Here is an 18,468-nt window from a genome sequence, read left to right on the forward strand (position 1 = left end):
CAAATCAGTGGGCGACTGAAATTATGTATTAGTTAATTCGTTGATTAATTTATTAATTATTTCCTCTTGAATTCTCACATTGTCCTTAGATTGAAGCTGATCCTCTGTGTGAGCAGCAGGAAGAGTCACACAGGGAGCCCAAGAGATGAGCTCGGAGGATCTTTGTGGTTCCAGTAAAACTGTGCCCTCTACTGGAAGGACGACGTCTGTGCACGTTTGATCCAGGACCAACAGGAGGGCACGTGGACTAATTGAATTGCAGATTGGCTGTAGTGATTCTTTGTGCTTCTGTTAACCTGCTCCAAATTGCTAAGGCTTATTAAGTTAAGGTAAAAAAAAAAAAAGACGAGTAAATGAACAGTAATGGAAAAATTATACAGCACTCATTTGAATTTTATGTTTTCCTGAAATCTTTGCTCTTGTGTTTTGCTCACATGCTTTGAATTACGGCTGCCACTAAGGTTTACTTTCATTATCGATTAATCTGACGATTGTTGACATGATTAATAGATCTGTCTTTTTCCCCTTTTTTCCCTCATTACAACTTCCCAGAGCCCAAAGCGACAACCAACAGTCCATAAGACTTTTTCATTTCTTTTCATTTCATTACTGAAACGATTAATAGATTATTAGCAATTCATTTTCTTTTGATCAACCACTAGATTGACCAACTAATCACTGCAGCTCTGCGTTAATGAAATAAAATATTACGCCTCTTTTTCCACAGTCTGACATTAAATCTGTGCTTCTCCTCTTTCCCATGAAGCCTTCGCATTGATTTAGACATTAGATGACGACTACGGTGGAAGACTTCCAGGACTCGTATCCTCCCAAAGGACAGTCCTAAGTGGGATGGTTTGTCCTTGCCTCTTTGTTGCCCTTGTTTTAATCAGACACAATGCAAAGGTCTGCATTGCATGTAAGTACTACTTTTATTAGCTAATGCACATTTACAGTTTCAGTCATTCAGGTGGTGTAAAGACGCCATTTAACTGATCCCGTCAAACCAGGAGACTCGTCTCATCTGGTTTTGCTTGGACACTCTTTCACTTTATCTGTAGTTGATGTAATGAACTAATGTTGGATGTTGGTGTCAGAGAGGAAAAGTTTATCAGGTACACTTGGCTTAATGTTTAGTTTTTGTTGAAACTGTTCTCGAGAGGCACTGAATCGACTTTATGTTGATTTGGGAGGATGAAGTTTGTGGTGCTATTGAACTATATAGTCATTCATATAAATGTGGTGGAAAAATTACATGTCACAAACTCCCAGGACTTTCATGTAGTGTTGTGTAAATGGAAATCCAGGAGAAAAAAAAACCCAAGTCATTTAATTGTGTGTATGTTGAAGGACAGATCTGATATTTCACCAGCAGCAGCAGGTGATAAGACTAACATCAAAACATCAAAATGGCATTTAAATTATTACCATCCATGCAGATCTAACATTTATTTTGAGAGGCAAAATGAAAGCTGCAAAAAAGGAAAAAAAAAATCACATTTGCATCACAGATAACAGAATGCAGAGAAAAAAGAAAAGGTTTCCAAGCATCGCAGGTGCAGCATTTTGAGGATCCACACGGAGCCCCAAACAATAACAGCTCATCATTGAAACATATTCCCAAGAAAGACATTTTCATTAAATAAGAGAAAACCACAGCAGAGGCTTCACTGAAATGGGATTCAAGCTTTATTGTTTGCATTGTTGCAATGAGCTTCTCGTGGTGACTGCAGTCAACCTGATCCTGATCTATTTGATATTGATTACTTACGTTGCAGCAAATGAAATCGTCGCCTGGATTGTGTTTAGGAGCAGCAGATTTTAGAGTGAACGGGGTTATAAAGTGACGTGTGCTTCAGGTTGATCTGCAGGTTGACTTTGGCATATGAAACCAGGGTTTTTTTTCTTTCTATTGTTTGTTTTTAATTATCACTATATATATATATATATATATATATATATAGTTTTCGCGCTTTTGACCTCTTTGTTTTTCACATATTGTCACAGAACAGTGGAACCAGATCTTTGAAGTTCCTTTCTTTGTCGGACATAATGAGACAGTAGCTGAAGGCCGAGACGGTCTTGATTCGATCTGTCCAGGTGTGACTACCTGTGTATACAGAAGGAATTTAAATCTAAACTCCCCCCCACCAGGTTGGTTTAAGACCGAATGAGACGGGTGTAATATTGACTGTGTTTCACGTGTGTGTGTGTGTTTTTCTCCCCACAACACGCATCTCACTACTGCACAGGTTTGTAATAACTGACGAGGGAGTTCTGTCTCTGTTCTGATGGAGGGAACTCGGAGACGCACGGCTGTGATCCTCCTAACAATCGAGGATTAGAGTGGAGACGGCCAGGACTGCCATCTGTTACGTGTAGGTGAGAGGAATCCAAAGCAGCACAACACGGCGATCGTCAAACCTCGGCTCTCTGCTGTTTTTATTTTTTAGAAGTGGAAAGAAAGTCAACATTCACATACAAATGATTTGTGTTGTGTGTGTGTGTGTGTGTGTGGGGTTTGGATGGATTCAGTGGAGGAGGGAGAGGGAACAAAGACACACTGCACAGGCTGAATTATTAATGAGGAGTTAGAATTGATAACCATCTGTGTCATATGATACACAAATCACCACTGATCCCAGCCATGAGAATATTGACCCATTTTTCGTGTTCCTTCATATCTGTGGTGTGTGTGTGTGTGTGTGTGTGTGTGTGTGTGTGTGTGTGCAGGTACAGACATGCTCACTCCTCCATCCTCCTCACAATGAGGCTGGATTCGTCCATTCAGAGTGGAGTCAGCAGCGTGTGAGGAGTCTCGGCTTCTCTGACCTTAAGGTCCCAGACACTCAGCTGATAGCCGAGCCACACGGCGAAGACGTCACGCCACGCGCTCAGGAAGTCCTCTCTCGGATGTGCTTTCACCCGTGTTGACCACACCGGGTTGAACTGAGCTGAGAGGCGTAAAGATTCTCCTGTTGTCAGGTGACAGCTGATGATCGTGTGCTTTTCTGCATTAAAGCAGCTACAGTGAATATTATTTTTGTATTTTCTTCTTCTTCTTTTTTTTATTTGACTCCAACCGTTCACAATTGAAAGTTAAAAGCCACTGCACACGAGCTACCCAGCAGACAGACAAAGCTAGCGACAAGGCGGTGAGCGTGTTGGAGGGCAGAAACTCCAAGTTAGTGCTAATGTCGACCTGTTTTTCCTAATATAATAAAAAGAGTTTTAGAAAACACTGAGGTTTGAGACAAGTTCAGCCATTACACACAGCCGTCCACACACAACCTCTGCAGTGTTTTTAAGTACTGAACATTTTTAAATTATGAATGATTCAGTTAGTTAGCCAACCTTTTCTAAGTTTGAATGTTGCTTTAAAACTTGTCTTTCAGCCACATTCAGACTGTAAAATGATGAACTTTATTTTCCAGCAGATCACTGATTTTCATGTAGACTCAGTTCATCGGGCCATCATGCATATTTAAACAGTGTGAGATGAGGCTGATTTCAAAGATCTCACTGTCAGCTGTGTGGGCTGTCATGGACATATGAAAGGAGCAGGGACATCAAAAATGCACTCGCTGACCTTTTTCTTTTTTTGTTTTGCATTACTCTACTGTCTGCATTTCAATTGTGCTCTGCTTTCTGAATTAATTAGCTCATTAGCAAAGGCAATTAGGTTTGGGGGCGCCAGGCCTGACTCTGATGTGCTTTTAGATGTATTCACAGTCATTCAGTCGGCAGATCTGAGAGCTTCACTTCTTAATGCATCTGTCAGGATCATCCGAATGATCCGAGTCTGAGTCTCGCTCTGTCGTTTCGGAGGTTCGAACAGTCAGCTGCTGTTTGGATTTAAGGGATCTTCATTCCCGTCATTCTGTAATTTCCCAGTTATGGGACTAATAAAGGATTATCTTATGTTACTGCCATTCAGTTCTTTTAATCCTGCTTACATGTTTGTACACATGTATTATTTTGATGTTTATCTTGTCTGTCCAGATTTATTAATCGATTTTCATTTTGTCATTTAAACTCTGAAGGAATCTAAGTAAAGCGTGTTTTTCCCAACACGGCCTGAACACCCTACAAAATTTTAAACAATGTAAAACACAAATCAAGAAAGTGTGTTAATATTTTTACATTTCCAGCTCCACCTGCACACCTTACGTGCAAAACTTTGCAGATGTGAGAGTTAACGCAAAATGCAGGAAGTCTTGACGTCTGCAGAAGGTTTTTTATTTTCAGTTTTCTGTCACTTTGTTTATTGCAGCGTAGCAGAACTTTAAGGCAAATTCCAAGTTTGTGCAAGCTTACTTGACAGCAACCCTAATTATGATTTGATTGTATTTCGGCTATTTTTTATGAATAAATCACTTGCTTAGAGGATATTATAAAAATCCTTGATGGTAATAACTTGAATATATGAACAATATTAAAATTAATGATTTACTCCACTAATAACAATAATAATAATAATAATAATAATAATGGTGATACTGTGATTTTTTTTCCTTTTTTTAATCATTGCGTCTCCGTTCAGGACGCGTCCTCTTGCGGGACCCAGAATCCCCTGCGCCGAGGAAAGATGGAAGAACCCAGCAGCTGCGGGAGAACAATGTTTTGGCTTTAGATATTGAAACCGACAGCTGAGGGTGAACTACGCGAGCCAAAACAGCGGGTCATGGTCCTGTACCGGTAAGCTATGTTCATAAGGTCCAGCTCTGGGGGCCGAGTCGGTCGCTGTGGTGGTTAAACTTCCCGCACGGGACAGACAACAAAGCGCAGCGCACTAACGTTACCTTACCGCTAGTTAGCGGCTAAGTTAGCTGTCTCGGCTAGTCGGACGAGCATCATTGTTCACTGGAGTTGTATGGGCCGTTTGCTGTGGGTCATGCTTGTGTTGTCGCTCCATCACCTACGGTCGCTCCACTGTCCAGGAAAGGAAGCCAACGACTTGGAGAAAAGGGTCGAGAATAAGCACAGACGACGTAAGACGAACTTTCTTTTATTTTGTTCAGGCGCAAGCCAGCATTCGTCCTTGATCCTTCCTCCAGCTCGCAGACTTAATGTGTCCCGTGTGACGTTAACGGCAGCGTTCGGTGATAATCTGCCACTAAATTCTTTTATTTCCGACTGAAAACGTACACACCAACTTTGTTTTGCGCGTCTTAAAGGCTCCAACTTTCTTCGTGCCCTGTAAGCTAGCTCCCTCGTCCCACATTTGCGCGGTTCGGTGTTCACATCAGCGGAGATCTGCTGCTGTTATTGCATGGCCTTATTAATTATTGCCTGATCCTGCATCACAAAGAAGAAGGGCCCCGCAAGAGTGGTTAGCCAAATGGTTAGCTAGGCAGCTAATTGCATCGCGGACAGGCTCGGTAGTTTTCATTTATGTACGCAGACCGCGGGGGTCCGCTCAGCACGCTCGTTTGTCTGTTGAAACACATTGGGGAAGCTGAAGTTAGTCGGGCCGGTTGAAGCCTTGTTTTTTGTTTCTGTTTGTCTTTCTTTATTTCCTTTTTCTTCAAAAGTTGGCTCCGTGTTAGCTGAGGAGGTTATTTCTGCTAACGCACCATCAGAGCTGAAGGCATTTGGCAGCAGGCGGATAGCACTCATTAGCTGGATGGGTCTTTCATGCGGTGGCCGAAGATCAATGTCGAGTGTTTAGTTGTTATTTATAACACATTTTAATGTAAGTAAATTATGCTTCAAAGGCGCACCTTCCCAATTTCCCATAAATTACGTTCTCGCAGCTGATCGCTTTTAATGTAAACACCAACACGTCCTAGCTTGTTTCAAATACCCGCATTGAATATTACATTCAGAGCTAATGCAAAACATGCACTTGATTTGTTTAGGCAGCAGTCGTGTAATTACACCAGCAGTCTTTCCACTGCAGTCTGTGTGCACTCTCATTGGCAGATAAGCTCATGCAAATAGGATGAGCGGGGCAGACAGACCCATCAAACAGATTAACATACAACTTCAATCCTCTCATTTCTCATCTCATGTTGTGTCTAGCAGTGCAGCCACACTGACCCTTTTTGCCCTTTAATACACACCGTACTTAATAAATCAGAGAGAACTTTTGTATGGTGAAGCTGGCATGTTTTTACTTGTTTCAGCTTGTCACTGTGCCAGACTGTGGCCCTTTGTTGACCCACAAACCGTCAGTTTTAATCCGACTAAGCACCCAGTTGTGAGATCAGAAGCCGTGACACTGATTCCTGAAGACTGCACTTAACTGGCTCCATGATTGTTGTTTGTTGGCTATTATTTGTGTGTCTGTAACTAGCAGTCAATCTGTGACCATCAAAGATTGATTGCTAGCGATAGATAGCTCTTCTTTGAAACGGTACGTTCTGACATTGACTGCTGATGGGTTTTTTTTCCTTCACAGATGACCCTGATTGCCACCCCATAGATTTCCTGGTTGCCGGAATCCACCATGAGCATCATTCAAGACAAACTAGGCAATGAATTCTTGCGCTCCAACGGGACCATGGACTCCAATTTCGGCCCTGGCATGATTATGTTCAGCCATCTCCCTCCGGTGACCAGCTTCACCCGGCTGGCCGCCCACTCAGTGATGCAGGACCTCCCACCGCAAGAAATGGTCCTGAAGAAGGAGCGTGACTCGCCCGACTGCAGCATGGGCACCCAGGGTGGTCGAATGGGTTGCGCGGGGGTGGGAGACTATGTTCACACCATGGGCATCAAGCAGGAGAAGCTGTCAGAGCAAGATTATCGCCTGCCAGTTTACCCCGGAGGGTTTGGGAAGAGCACAGAGCTGCTGGAGGTGACAGTCAGCAACAACCAGAGCCTCCTCGTGCATGACCTCAACATGGGCAACGTAAGTACGGCAGATAGGAAACCACAAGGGCGTTGAAGTATTTGAATAAAGGACTGTGTGTGTCGGATTCCCTCAAGTTACATTTCCTCCGTTAATACGCATTTGGAGCTGAAACTAGTGAGCAGTTGACAGAAAATGTAACTGATCGAATGATTTTGAGTGATGTCCCGTCGCTGCAGCAGCTCATGTTTTTCTCTCAGGGCACCTGACTCAGTACTTGCAGCCACATTGACATTGGTACACACTAAATGGATGTAAATAACTGTAATTCCTTAACATGCTAAATTCATAAGAAATTTGTCGATGGCAAACATGGTCACATTAATGGAGTCATTATGGTGTTTATTTATCTATTGCCATAAAATGCTTTATTGGCAACACATTTTTTCTTTCAGCTAGAGATCAATCGATAACAAATTAAAGTCGTACATCAACACTGACGACATTCATATTTCAAACCGTCCAACTCCACCTGCATCCAGATGTAGGTGAACATAAAATATCAACACATCTTAAGGTATAGATCTTGCTGCCTAAAGTACTCTGTCTCAGTCACCCGGCATCTCATTTCAGCGAGCCACAGATTAACTGTGTTGGTGGCATCTCTGTGCATGCAGCACATGGTTGCTAGAGTGAAATAAAAGGTGGGGATTTGCATCTATGCTTGTTGCTAGAAGCAGAATTTAATAATGACGCGTTTAGGGAAAATGTGGTGTTCGTAGGTTATGGGCTTTTCCTTTATGTCTTCAGTAGATTTTTCCCACATTTCTTGACATGAAAAATGTCAGTCAAACCTAAGTACTATAAACCCAGATTAGCTAAAAAATAAAACATAAGTAAATTTCAAATTTTGAATAATTTTGGGTTGGTTTGTTCCCCCAAAGTGCCCTGCTGTGTTGTCAAGCAGCTCATATTTTAATAGCCAGCAAGAGGGCGGGTGCAAGGGAGGAGCTTGTGTGAAACTGGTTACGGCAACATAAATCTACCGACGGCTTGGGATGCAAAACATAAAAGGCCCCCCTCCCTCCCGCCCGTGTTTCTCTTTCTGGGTGGAGGAGTGATGTCATCCGGCCTCAGCGTGAATGAAAACGTCACGCCAAGGACACAGCTGTCTTGTTTGAGCTTGCACTTCATTTCAGACGTCTTTTGTGCTCATTCAAATTGAAATACACACAGCCACACACTTCCAACAATAGCCAGGCATCAGAGGTCAGCAGGGCTCGAGACGCAAGTTTGCTGAAAAACGTAATGAATTATATTCCTCTCTGCGTCAGTTTTTTAAAGATCGTCTACACAGTGAATGTATTGTGTTGAGGATTTTATTTTAACACAACACGTGGAGCCTTAAGAAGCGATTCATGCACTCGCCACCCAGAAATTGGGCTGATTTTGAGGACAGCAGGTGCATCCACATTCACCCTGTCAGTCTCCATATGGCACTGAGGTGCAGCTTGGTGTCTGAGGAAGAGGAGGCTGTGTGGGGATGGTAAACAGAGAGAAGAAAAGGGGACAATCAGAAGCCCATTTTCTTCTCTCTGACCCCACACGGATTGTTTGTGATGAGGCTTAGTGAAGGGTAATAATTTTGAATGTTTAGTATGTGATGTTTGTCTGTTTATTTGGTTAGAACAGTAGATGAAAGGCTCTCGCACTGAATTACAGGCTACTTGTGCGTAGAGGGGCTGTTGATTTAAGGCATTGTTATTTCGCCCGCTACAACCACATCTTGCACAATGACTTTCCAACAGACAATTGCCAGACACCGTTGGAGTGTTCTGTTTGTGTGCGTCAGCAACAAACATGCACTTGGACATGGTTTGCCTTTGCAGGATAGTTTTAGACTGAAGGCCCTTAACCTTCAATCAAGTCATTTCCTTGTCATGGCTCGCTCTCACGGCCTTCTCCCTCTCCCTTTGTCATCGTCACAGCTGCCGAGTCAGTTAGCAAAGGAGCCCACTGGGAGAAAAGGTCGAAGGTCGAATGGTGATGGACAGGAGGGCAAACCAAGAAAGAAGAGAAACGAGGCGAAGGTGTGACATGAGTTTATTTATCTCAGAGTGTCATATTTGATGTCCTTATGATTCGTGCACATAAACAATTTCTTATCATTGCAAAGAAAATAAAAATATATTAAAGCTTTTTTAAAATATTCAGAATAAACGCAAATACATTCCTGTTTGTTTTTTGGCAGTTAAAAGCTGATAGAGTAATGCATTAGTAATTGTAAGTAGATCTTTATTAGTAGAGATAATGTGTAATTGTTGTGGCCTTTTATGTGCTGTCATACATATGTATTGTGCCCAGTATGAACAGAAGACAGCAGACTGAAGCTGCTCCTTGTGTTCCTCTGTTATTGTTCTACAGCAATCAATGATGCTGGATGCAGATGGAGGCAGCCTGTCGCCAGGATCCAAGCCTCACATCTGTGAGCACTGCACTGCATCCTTCAGAAGCTCCTATCACCTACGTAGACATGTCCTCATTCACACAGGTATCACGGCCTGCAAGCTTCCACTGCGATGTTCGCATTTTATCCTCCTGATGTGGCACGTTATTATTTCTCGGCAGAATCGGTACAATAAAGAAAATCTTGTTCATGTTACACCAGCTGAAGAAAATGAAACTAGTGTTGTTATCATTACTGCTTGTATGCTTTAGCACTGTCTTCATGTAGTTCCCTGTGCATTTGATTAGAGCTCTGAGGTGAACACAGTTTGTTTGTTTGTTTTGTTTTTTTTGTTAATATTTATCTTGTTTGAAATGATCCCCGGCCTTCAGCATCACCGCGGTCCTAACATTAAAGAAGTATAAACAACACACAACCACGCATCATAACACAGTAGCTTGATCATAATGACTTTAGGGCAGGTTTGTGCAGTGCTTTGGTCTTCTAAATGGTTGTGCTGAGACAGTCAGATATGAAGAGGCCAGATGTAAGGATGTCCCCTAAACGCTGATTTGAATCATTGAGTGAGTTTGCATTTTGTCAGTTATATCGTATTACCCTTTTGTGTCACATTATTGTGCCCACAGCAGTGTAGAATAACTGCATGGCAGGCTGCAAACTTTTACAATCTTGGTCTTGGGTGATGTGATGGAAGCTGGGAGCAGTACAACCCAGAGCAGCACGACTTGTTCCTGTTTGCTGCCCTGATGCTTTCAGCTCGAGTGTTGAGTGTTAGCGAAGATGGCGAAAATACTTCTGCGCCAGAAACTGGTACGACTTTCCTCTACTGCCGCCCAGTTATGACTGACTGGCAGCTGACTCGACTTGATAACTGAACTAGGAGCAGCTACTTCTTTGACTCTGTGGAGAAGCGGTGCTTTCATGTCACAGGTGATGATCAGAGGCAATGTGATGTGAGTCTTATGTCGCTCTTATTTTTGAGTGTTTTCATGTGTGCTGTGTTGTGATTGGGTGGAGGAATAAGGGGTTTGTTACGATCATAAGGTGTTTTGAAATATCAGCTGGCAGTCAGTGTAGTAGCAGGTGAAGCATCTGCTGGATGGCTTGTTTTATTTTGTGCTCATTTCGTCATAACGACGAATATGTGGGTGATGCAGTGTAGGAGCGGCGATGATCTGTGGGGTTTCATTTCAGGTGAAAGACCCTTCAGATGCAACCAGTGCAACATGAGTTTCATTCAGAAGTACCTCCTCCAGCGACACGAGAAAATCCACAGTGGTGAGTGACAACCATCCGTATCATCAAAAGGCCTGTGAGTCATCTTGTTTTTCTAATGTCCACTAACCCTGAGCGGTGATGTTCTTGTCTGTCAGGAGAGAAGCCATTCAGCTGTGACCAGTGCAACATGCGTTTCATTCAGAAGTACCACATGGAGAGGCACAAGAGGACGCACAGCGGAGAAAAGCCGTACAGATGTGAGACCTGCCAACAGGTTAGTGTCCTAATTTAATATTTATACATTAAGAACTTTAAAGCAACTCCTCATTGTTTTATTTCTAAGTCTAACATTTGATGTTTGGTCCCTCCAGTATTTTTCGAGGACAGACCGATTGCTTAAGCACAAGCGAACCTGTGGAGAAGCCATAAAGAAGGGGCTGGATCCCGGGATGATGGACTTGGGTTGTTTAGACATGGGACACGGCAGCTATGGAATCACTCAGGGAAATGCTGGGAGTACTGGGAGAAAGAGGGGAAGGTCCAAAAATTCTGCAGAGGGAGTTGAGCGCAAGAAGAAGAAAGGGGATGGAGGAGGTGTGAGGGGACCCCAAGTACATGGGGGTGTTTCTGGAGGCTACGGCATCCACGAATACTCTGTGGAAAATCAAACGGTATCATCCTCAACCGAGCCGGGACCCAGCATGCAGCAGGCCCACCACGGCCGAGCTCCAAAGATGGCATTCAAGAAGGCTAATCGTAGGAGCTTGGACAAAGCGGATCTGGGCCAGGCCAAAGGAGGCTCGTTGGAGCAGAGTGGGGGCGTGGATGGCCTTGGCCTCATGCAGGGTAACGGAGCTAAAGGAGGGCCCACCAGCAGCAACTACGACGACGCCATGCAGTTCCTCAAGAAAAGACGCTACCTTCACGCAGCAAACAATGCAAACTCCTCAGGGCCAGTGGTGGTTGGAGGAACCGGCAGCGAGTATGATGTCGGCATTGGTCACTTGTCTTCCCAGCCGTCCATCGGTCAGGGGGTTGTTTCCAGTGTGATGGACAGTGACGCGCCTCTGAGTCTCGACAAGTCCGGGATCCCAGATGAGGTACTGCAGAGCATCCTCGACCATTACACCCAGAAACCTGACGGCTCGCACCACGACGTTCACTTCGACATCAGTGACCACCACGTGGAGCTGAACCCCGCCTCTGCCGACGGCCCAACCATCGGCCACAACACTGACGCCCCCAGCCCGTCTGGGGACAAGACTGTCATGATGCATGAGTACTCCCGCTTCCTGCTGCAGGCTTTGGAGCGCACCAGCCACAGTGCCAGCTTCCCTCTGGGCCCCGGGCCTCCCGCCTCAGGCCCGTTCACCAGTTCCCACTCGGGAAATCCCCTCTATGCTGACAAAAACATCTACACAACGTCCCCACTGGAGTGTGGGTTTGGCCAATCGGTGGCCTCGCCTTCACTGCCCTCCTCTGTGCCAAAGTCTCACTTTGTGATGCTGATGGGCTCCTCACCACAGCACAGCTTCCACCTGAGCAGCCTGGAAGCCTCCGCACACCAGCAGCTCACCCCTTCTCAGGAGCTAACCGACCAGATGGAGAAGCAGCACTCCTCCACTCCCCCTTCCTCCTACCAGATCAGCCCATCTGACCTGAGCAGCCAGAAGGACCACCCACCGGTCAAGAATGGCACGGCGGTCTACCCTCTGGCTCCCTCGCAGGATCTGACCTCTCTGGACTCCTCCAAGCCTTCCTACCAGATAGAAAACTTTGCTCAGGCCTTTGGCTCCCAGTTCAAGTCGGACGGCCGCGGCTTGTCTTATAGCACTGACTCTAGCGGGGAGGCGGATCACAGGATACGGACGCCTGTGTCTGAATTCTCAGGGTATAGTAGTTTATTATCTGATGTCAATGAGCCAGTAAGTACAGGTTCCAAAACTACAACAAGCCAAAGCTACAGATGAGAGCCAGAGAGAGAGAGAACACTCAGATGTTAAAGTTGATGTTCTTATTTTAATTTTTTAGTGCTCCTATTTTATTATTATTATTATTATTGTTGTTGTTGTTGTTGTTATTATTTTTTGTAAGTTGACATCTTTCTTTTAAATATGCTGTTTTTGTGCCCACTCCTCTCCCCACAATAAGCCTGCAAGGCTTCCTGCAAATGCAATTTTTTTAAGTATCTGTTATTTTTAAGTTAAACATGTATTTACTGTTTTGTTTATCTCGTCATATTACTGACATTAGGTCTGGTCATTAATCACGAGCTGAAAGAAAGTACTTTTTAAAAGCGTAGCATAGCACCGGATGCATTTCTTTTCCAATGAGCTGAAGTGTTTGAGCAATCACCTTTACAGTTTGTAAAATAACAGTGAAAATAACCACAATGGCAGGGAATAGCCCAGAATAGAAACGGCAAAAAAAGGAAAGAAAAAAAAAAGAAAAAGTTGTCTGTTACAAGGTTGAAAGTATTACTCAGGAAAAAGTGAAAAAGGAGAAGCCTTCCGAGGTTCAGTGAGCACTCTTTTCAGAAGTTTAAGTTTGCGACTTCAAAGAGGATTTTTCTTATGTTTTATTACTCGTTGAATGAGTGTGACATAAACAGACTGCTGCCAGCTCACGTGAGCACTGAAAACACTTTCTACTTGGCTAAATAGAGATTATGGTACTTTGGTGTCAATGTGAAACCCATGTTTTCTTCAATAAGGGCCATATATATATCTATATATATTTATAAGAATATATATTAATGTAAAATAACAGATTTAATCACTCTGGGGAACTGCCAGTGGAAGTAGAGGAAGAGTGAAGGCTGGTTCGGGGGGTAGATGTTGTCCTTGGTATATTTTTGGAGAACAAAACTGATGTTAGGGCTTTTCTTTGGCCAATAGAGGTTGCTGTTGGACAGCGATGGAATGGCCCCCATCCCCTTTTCCTGCCTCTGTTTCTCTAATTTCTTTAAAAGAATCCAATTAGCACTTTGAGCCGTTTTCTTACATTGAGTAAAGTTCCTCGTCAGATCAAGGAAGCTCAAACGTCAGGACTGGACTGGCCTTTTCGACAGAAACGTATTCTTGTTTGGTCATATGCAGATGGATTTCTGGGCTAAACATATTCGGGCTGTATAATGGTGGGTGGGTGGGTTTGAGGGGGGGTTGTTTGGGTAGCATGGATTATGTGGGAGGGAAGGGGAGGCAGGGGTGATTATGTGAAAGTGGGATTTTTTTCATTAACATTTTCTCTTTCTCCTTACTTTTAGGAAGGGTTTTAGCTCGGGTGGGAGGGGAGGGCTTTTAAAAAAATAACATTTAATCTGGATAATGTAAATGTAACTCAAACCCCTAGTTTTAGTTTGACTTGTTACCCAACTTAGCAGCTTTTGCTTTCTTATCGAATTTGATGACAAACGTGTTAGTGATCGAGTATCTTCTTCAGCTGTTACTGAGGCAACCGTGTGCAGTACGAGCAAAAAGGCGGCTGACCAAAAAAAACATCCAAAAAAAAACAAAAAAAAAAAGATTTGTATGCATTTAGATCTTTGTGCTGCCACTACCAAGCATATGTGTCCCGTCGGAAATTGGGTGCCTATTCCTGAGAAGCACGGGTGCAAAATATTGTCTAGTTCATGTAAAATGTAATTTCTTGCTGATTTTTAATTGTATTTATGCTGTACATTTTTTCTGTTTTTCTAAAGACAACAATAATTGCGCTGTCTTCCATAGCTGCAGCTGGCCTTGAGTGCTGGAGCTGATATCACTCTGCTGAATGAGTCTTCCAACTCCCTTTTTTTTTTAACGCCCCAATGGCCTGTTTGTTTTTAAGCAATCATTAAACGTGGCAGAGTGAACGCAATGCTGTAATATCTTCAAGTCGTACGTTGCCATGTTGGAAGGGTTGAGGCGTAAACAAGAGTTTGCCTCGCATATACCTCATATCACAATAAAGCAGGGACAAGGGAGTGAAGGTTTGATGTCTAAGGCAGAGATGCTGTTGTATGTAAACAAGCAAATGTTGTGTTTCAACATTTGTGCACGTGACATTTCTGCGACCCGGGAAGTCGTTGTTGCTTTAGGGTTTCTGTAAATGTGTCATGCCAGCCAGTGTTCAGTTTCTTCAGTTCATCCTCCTCCTCCTCCTCACTCCTTCACACCTGATTTGCCATATTGTTTCAATATGCTTGTTGTTTACAAAGAAAATGTACAAAACACTAAATCTTACTGAATTTTGATCCCCTGTATAATTATATTTTACTACCACCCCTTTTTTTTTTAAATCATCGCCAAATTTTGTAGCTGATGATATCTTCCATTTTTATGTTCTTTCAGGTTCTTGTGATGCGTTTCACAAGACCGTACTTGTCCAATGAATTTAAAAGTGATTAGGGAGAAAACAATAAAAAAAAAAAATGCTGTTATCAGGAACTGTTAACTGTCATCCTTCATGTGCTAAGTGCTGTTAAACATGTTGATAAATTAGTCAAATGCTTTTACATGTGGGAACTAAAATGAAATGTGTCACCTGTAATCAGAAGTGTTGATGTGATGCTGCTAATGGCTGCATGTGATTTGCTGTTTATTATCTATTCTGCATATTAGTGCCTGGTAGCACATAAGAGGTTTATCAGAAGCTTAATGCAGTTGTCTTTTGTACCACTGGGTGGCGATGGTGTTCCAGCAGTTACCAAACACTCACAGTGGTGTGTTTCAATGCTTATCAATTAATTATGGCTCTCTTTCAACAGGTGTTCAACCTCTGCGCTGCACTGCCCGCACGTTTCTGATTTAGCTCAGGAAAACATGGACTTGAACCTCATCTTGGCTTTAATTTCTCACAGGTTTCTAATTCAGACAACCACTTGGCTTATTCGGCAGCTCGTCCTGGGATTAAAAGCTTCCTCTTTTTTTTTTTTAGTGACAAGGGCTTAATGGACCGACTGCTTTATAGTCGCTCCTGTGAAATTACATCCCACCTCTTAAAGCACTGACCTGTGAGCGGGTACGCGACATGAATACTAAAACTTCACCTTCAAATTAGTCTTTTGCTGTTTCACTTTTTCGAATAATCCTTTTCATGTTAGAGTTTGTCAGTTGGGAACATTTTCTCTCATTTTTCTCAACCACATCAAGTTTCTTTAAAACTTAACTTGATTTTTGACAGCATTCTTTGTTTACAGCATCTTTTTCACACCTGCCTTAGACTTTTGTACAGTAAAAGTGACGTGAAAATGACAAAATACACACACGCCTGTTTTGTTTCCATTTCCTCTTTAATTCTACGCGGACATGATGTTTCAACCACAGATGACCCTCCTCAGGTGAAGGTGACTTGCACAGTTGTGTATACAGATGAGTTGTAAGGACAATATACTCAATTAACATTAAGCGCAAATATTTAAGAGGAACAAGAAGGAAATCATAAGGAATTTTGTGCTGTATTTATTGATTTATATTGTGATTTTGAGATTAAAAAAAATGCAAATATAAAAAACTAAAAGGAAGAAAGGAATGCATTAAACTCATCAATGTTTGTCATTTCCCAGTAATGGGACTAATAAAGGATTATCTTAAAGAAATTAAAAAGCAGTTAGATATTACGAGAAGTCCCCACCGCTGCCGCAGCTTAGTGTCCTGATCAATTGAACCTTTGACTTTGCCATAACTCACAACAAATTTGATATTCATTTCCTTGTTGGCAGCTGCATGGTGAATAAAAATTGCTTCCTGAAATCAAAAACAGAAGTGGATTGTCTCCCTGTCAGCACAGAAAAAACCTGCCTTTCATGTGTGCTTGTGCTGCAAACACGAATTTGAAAACCACTTACGAACGTTCTGTACTTTGGTTCACACCCAAAACCTGCGTGACTGACCTGCCAAACTTACATCATGAGTCAATGTTGATAAGTGCATTGTGCTCACTGTTGACTGAAAAATAAGAAATTGGACCATAAAAGCTAAACTAGTGAGGGTGTGATCAGGAGGAATGTGACTTTTAAAGTAACCAAGGAGTTGCGTTGTTCTGACGGAGGCAGTAAACCAACACTCCCCAGTATTCCCCCTGAGCTTAATGTGCGAGGAGTGTCTTTGGCTAAACGTACTACAATGGCCACTGAGGCGACCCCATGGGAGGCCTGCCAAACTCGTTGGCTCTATGTTCCTTCAGAGGTCGCAGGTCTGTTGACGGAGTGGATGTGAGAGTGACGTGCATGATGCTCTTATCTGCAAAGCTGGGAAGAGGCTGTGTACACAGGAAGATAGTGACTGTAGCAATAAAAAGGGGGAGTGAATTTTAATGATGCTGTAGCGTGAGCCACTGGTAAAACGAAACAAATACTGTTTTCATTACCAGCATTACAGCTCTACAGGTCGGGACATCGGTCAGGTGGTCAGCCCACCCTCTTGGTCCAGACTGAAATATGTGAACTGGACCACCTGAACGTTCTTTTGAGTTCTGATTCTTAGATGAAACCAACTGACTTTTCCCTGTAGTGTCACTGTGAGGTTTAGCTATCTCAGACTTTCTTGTCCTTCAAGAAAGTCTGAGATAGCTAATGATAAATTCAAGATAAGTTCTGTTCTGACTGCTTTGGTTAATGCTTTACTTTTTAATGCCATCAGCAGGTCAACACATTGATTTGTCCAGTACTTTGGTTTATAACTAAATACCCACAAACCCTTGAGCCTCAACCGTACTTATGTTTATTCCTAATTTAGCAAACGTTAGCATGTTAACATGTCAAACTAAGATGTGAACATGGTAAACGTAACACTTGCTCAACATCAGCGTATTAGTTTTGCCATTGTGAGCTTGCCGACATGCTGACATTAGCTTACGTTACATTAGCTATCCACTGGCTTCTGTAACTGAACATTTCCTGAAAAGGCTGAAAAAACTGGAATGAAGCTGTGATGTGTTTGCTGACATTTTCAGAAATGGTGCAGGCCACTGAGGTTCATTTTCTAGAGCTTTTATTTATAATTTTGAGAAAAATGTTTATATTCCCAAAGGCCTCATCTTTAATAAGCCTTTGAATTTCCAGCATTACATTACGGGCTCACTAGCTTGCTATGTTGTCAGCCTCGGCGCCTTCTAGAGGTTAAGGCAGCAGTAGCAGAGCCTCACAGAGCTGTTGGCATGTTCCTCTTTATTTGTATATCATTTACATAAGGGGAAAACAAGCAAAAGAGGACTTTTATTACTTTGATGTACTCCATTTAGAGGCCCTGCTCATCTTTAATCAGTTTTAGGATGTTTTTCTTGCTTTTTGGTACAAAAAAAACACCACCTTCTAAAACTAGAAGTTCTATAAGTTTTAAAGAACAACTGAAGTTGGAGAAACTAGTCAATCAGCGACACAAATTAAAAGATAATGTAAACAAAATGACCTTGTGCAATCTTAAGAATGGCAAACCTTTTCCCAGAATCCAGTCCTGAATTAAGACACACTTGTGTCAACAATAAAAGGCCTCTGGAATTAATCCTGGTTGTTGCCAGGCTGAAAGTCAACAGGAGGAATTGAAAAATATTGCAATGTCCCTGACTATTTGCGTGAGATAAGAGTGAGGTCAGCAGGGTGTATGTGTTTATATGTACGCTGCACATTAGTGTTGTTTCTGATGAAGGAGCGTCCCAGAGCAGAGACATAAATGCAAAGTGGACAATGTGGAAAGAATTTCACTGCTTCATATGAGTATACTGAGTGGCTGAAAGAAAGACTGCACAGGGAAATTAACAAGTAATTTTATTATACTTAGATAAAGTCCACTCCTTAGTTAAACAGTAACATAAGAGGTCATACATACAAGCTTCAAATGGCAAATGCTTCCTTAATTATTGGTCGGACTTTGTTATATTAAGTTTTAAAGTACTTAATTCCATGTACTTATTGTAGTTAGTGTTGTACTGTACTGTAAAACATTGTACATATTAATATAAATATTAAATCTATATGTATATGTTGAAACAACCCAAAATGTGTGATGTG

The 18,468-nt window shown here is 42.5% G+C and overlaps 1 protein-coding gene across 7 annotated transcripts in view; it reads left to right on the top strand.

Annotated features, from left to right (window-relative positions):
• The window catches only part of znf281a (zinc finger protein 281a), a 100,231-nt gene extending 85,323 nt beyond the window's left edge, over positions 1 to 14,908 (top strand). For 2 of the 7 annotated variants that reach the window (XM_046415625.1, XM_046415629.1), the window contains 12 exons: positions 90 to 329; positions 767 to 919; positions 2,008 to 2,100; positions 2,253 to 2,382; positions 2,734 to 2,985; positions 4,544 to 4,698; positions 6,404 to 6,856; positions 8,785 to 8,886; positions 9,221 to 9,347; positions 10,458 to 10,541; positions 10,637 to 10,755; positions 10,853 to 14,908. In XM_046415625.1, the coding sequence (XP_046271581.1) occupies positions 6,452 to 6,856; positions 8,785 to 8,886; positions 9,221 to 9,347; positions 10,458 to 10,541; positions 10,637 to 10,755; positions 10,853 to 12,451 (2,436 nt within the window). In that variant the 5' untranslated portion in view covers positions 90 to 329; positions 767 to 919; positions 2,008 to 2,100; ... (2 more) ...; positions 4,544 to 4,698; positions 6,404 to 6,451 and the 3' untranslated portion in view covers positions 12,452 to 14,908. Of the gene's footprint in view, positions 1 to 89; positions 330 to 766; positions 920 to 2,007; positions 2,155 to 2,252; positions 2,383 to 2,733; positions 2,986 to 4,543; positions 4,699 to 4,718; positions 4,992 to 5,016; positions 5,696 to 6,403; positions 6,857 to 8,784; positions 8,887 to 9,220; positions 9,348 to 10,457; positions 10,542 to 10,636; positions 10,756 to 10,852 lie in introns of those variants that run through there. The other 5 variants (XM_046415626.1, XM_046415628.1, XM_046415627.1 and 2 more) reach the window with 5 other exon arrangements.
• Positions 14,909 to 18,468: the final 3,560 nt, after the last annotated feature.

The sequence above is a fragment of the Scatophagus argus genome, chromosome 16, assembly GCF_020382885.2.
Source record: "Scatophagus argus isolate fScaArg1 chromosome 16, fScaArg1.pri, whole genome shotgun sequence".
Classification (NCBI taxonomy): Eukaryota; Metazoa; Chordata; class Actinopteri; family Scatophagidae; genus Scatophagus; species Scatophagus argus.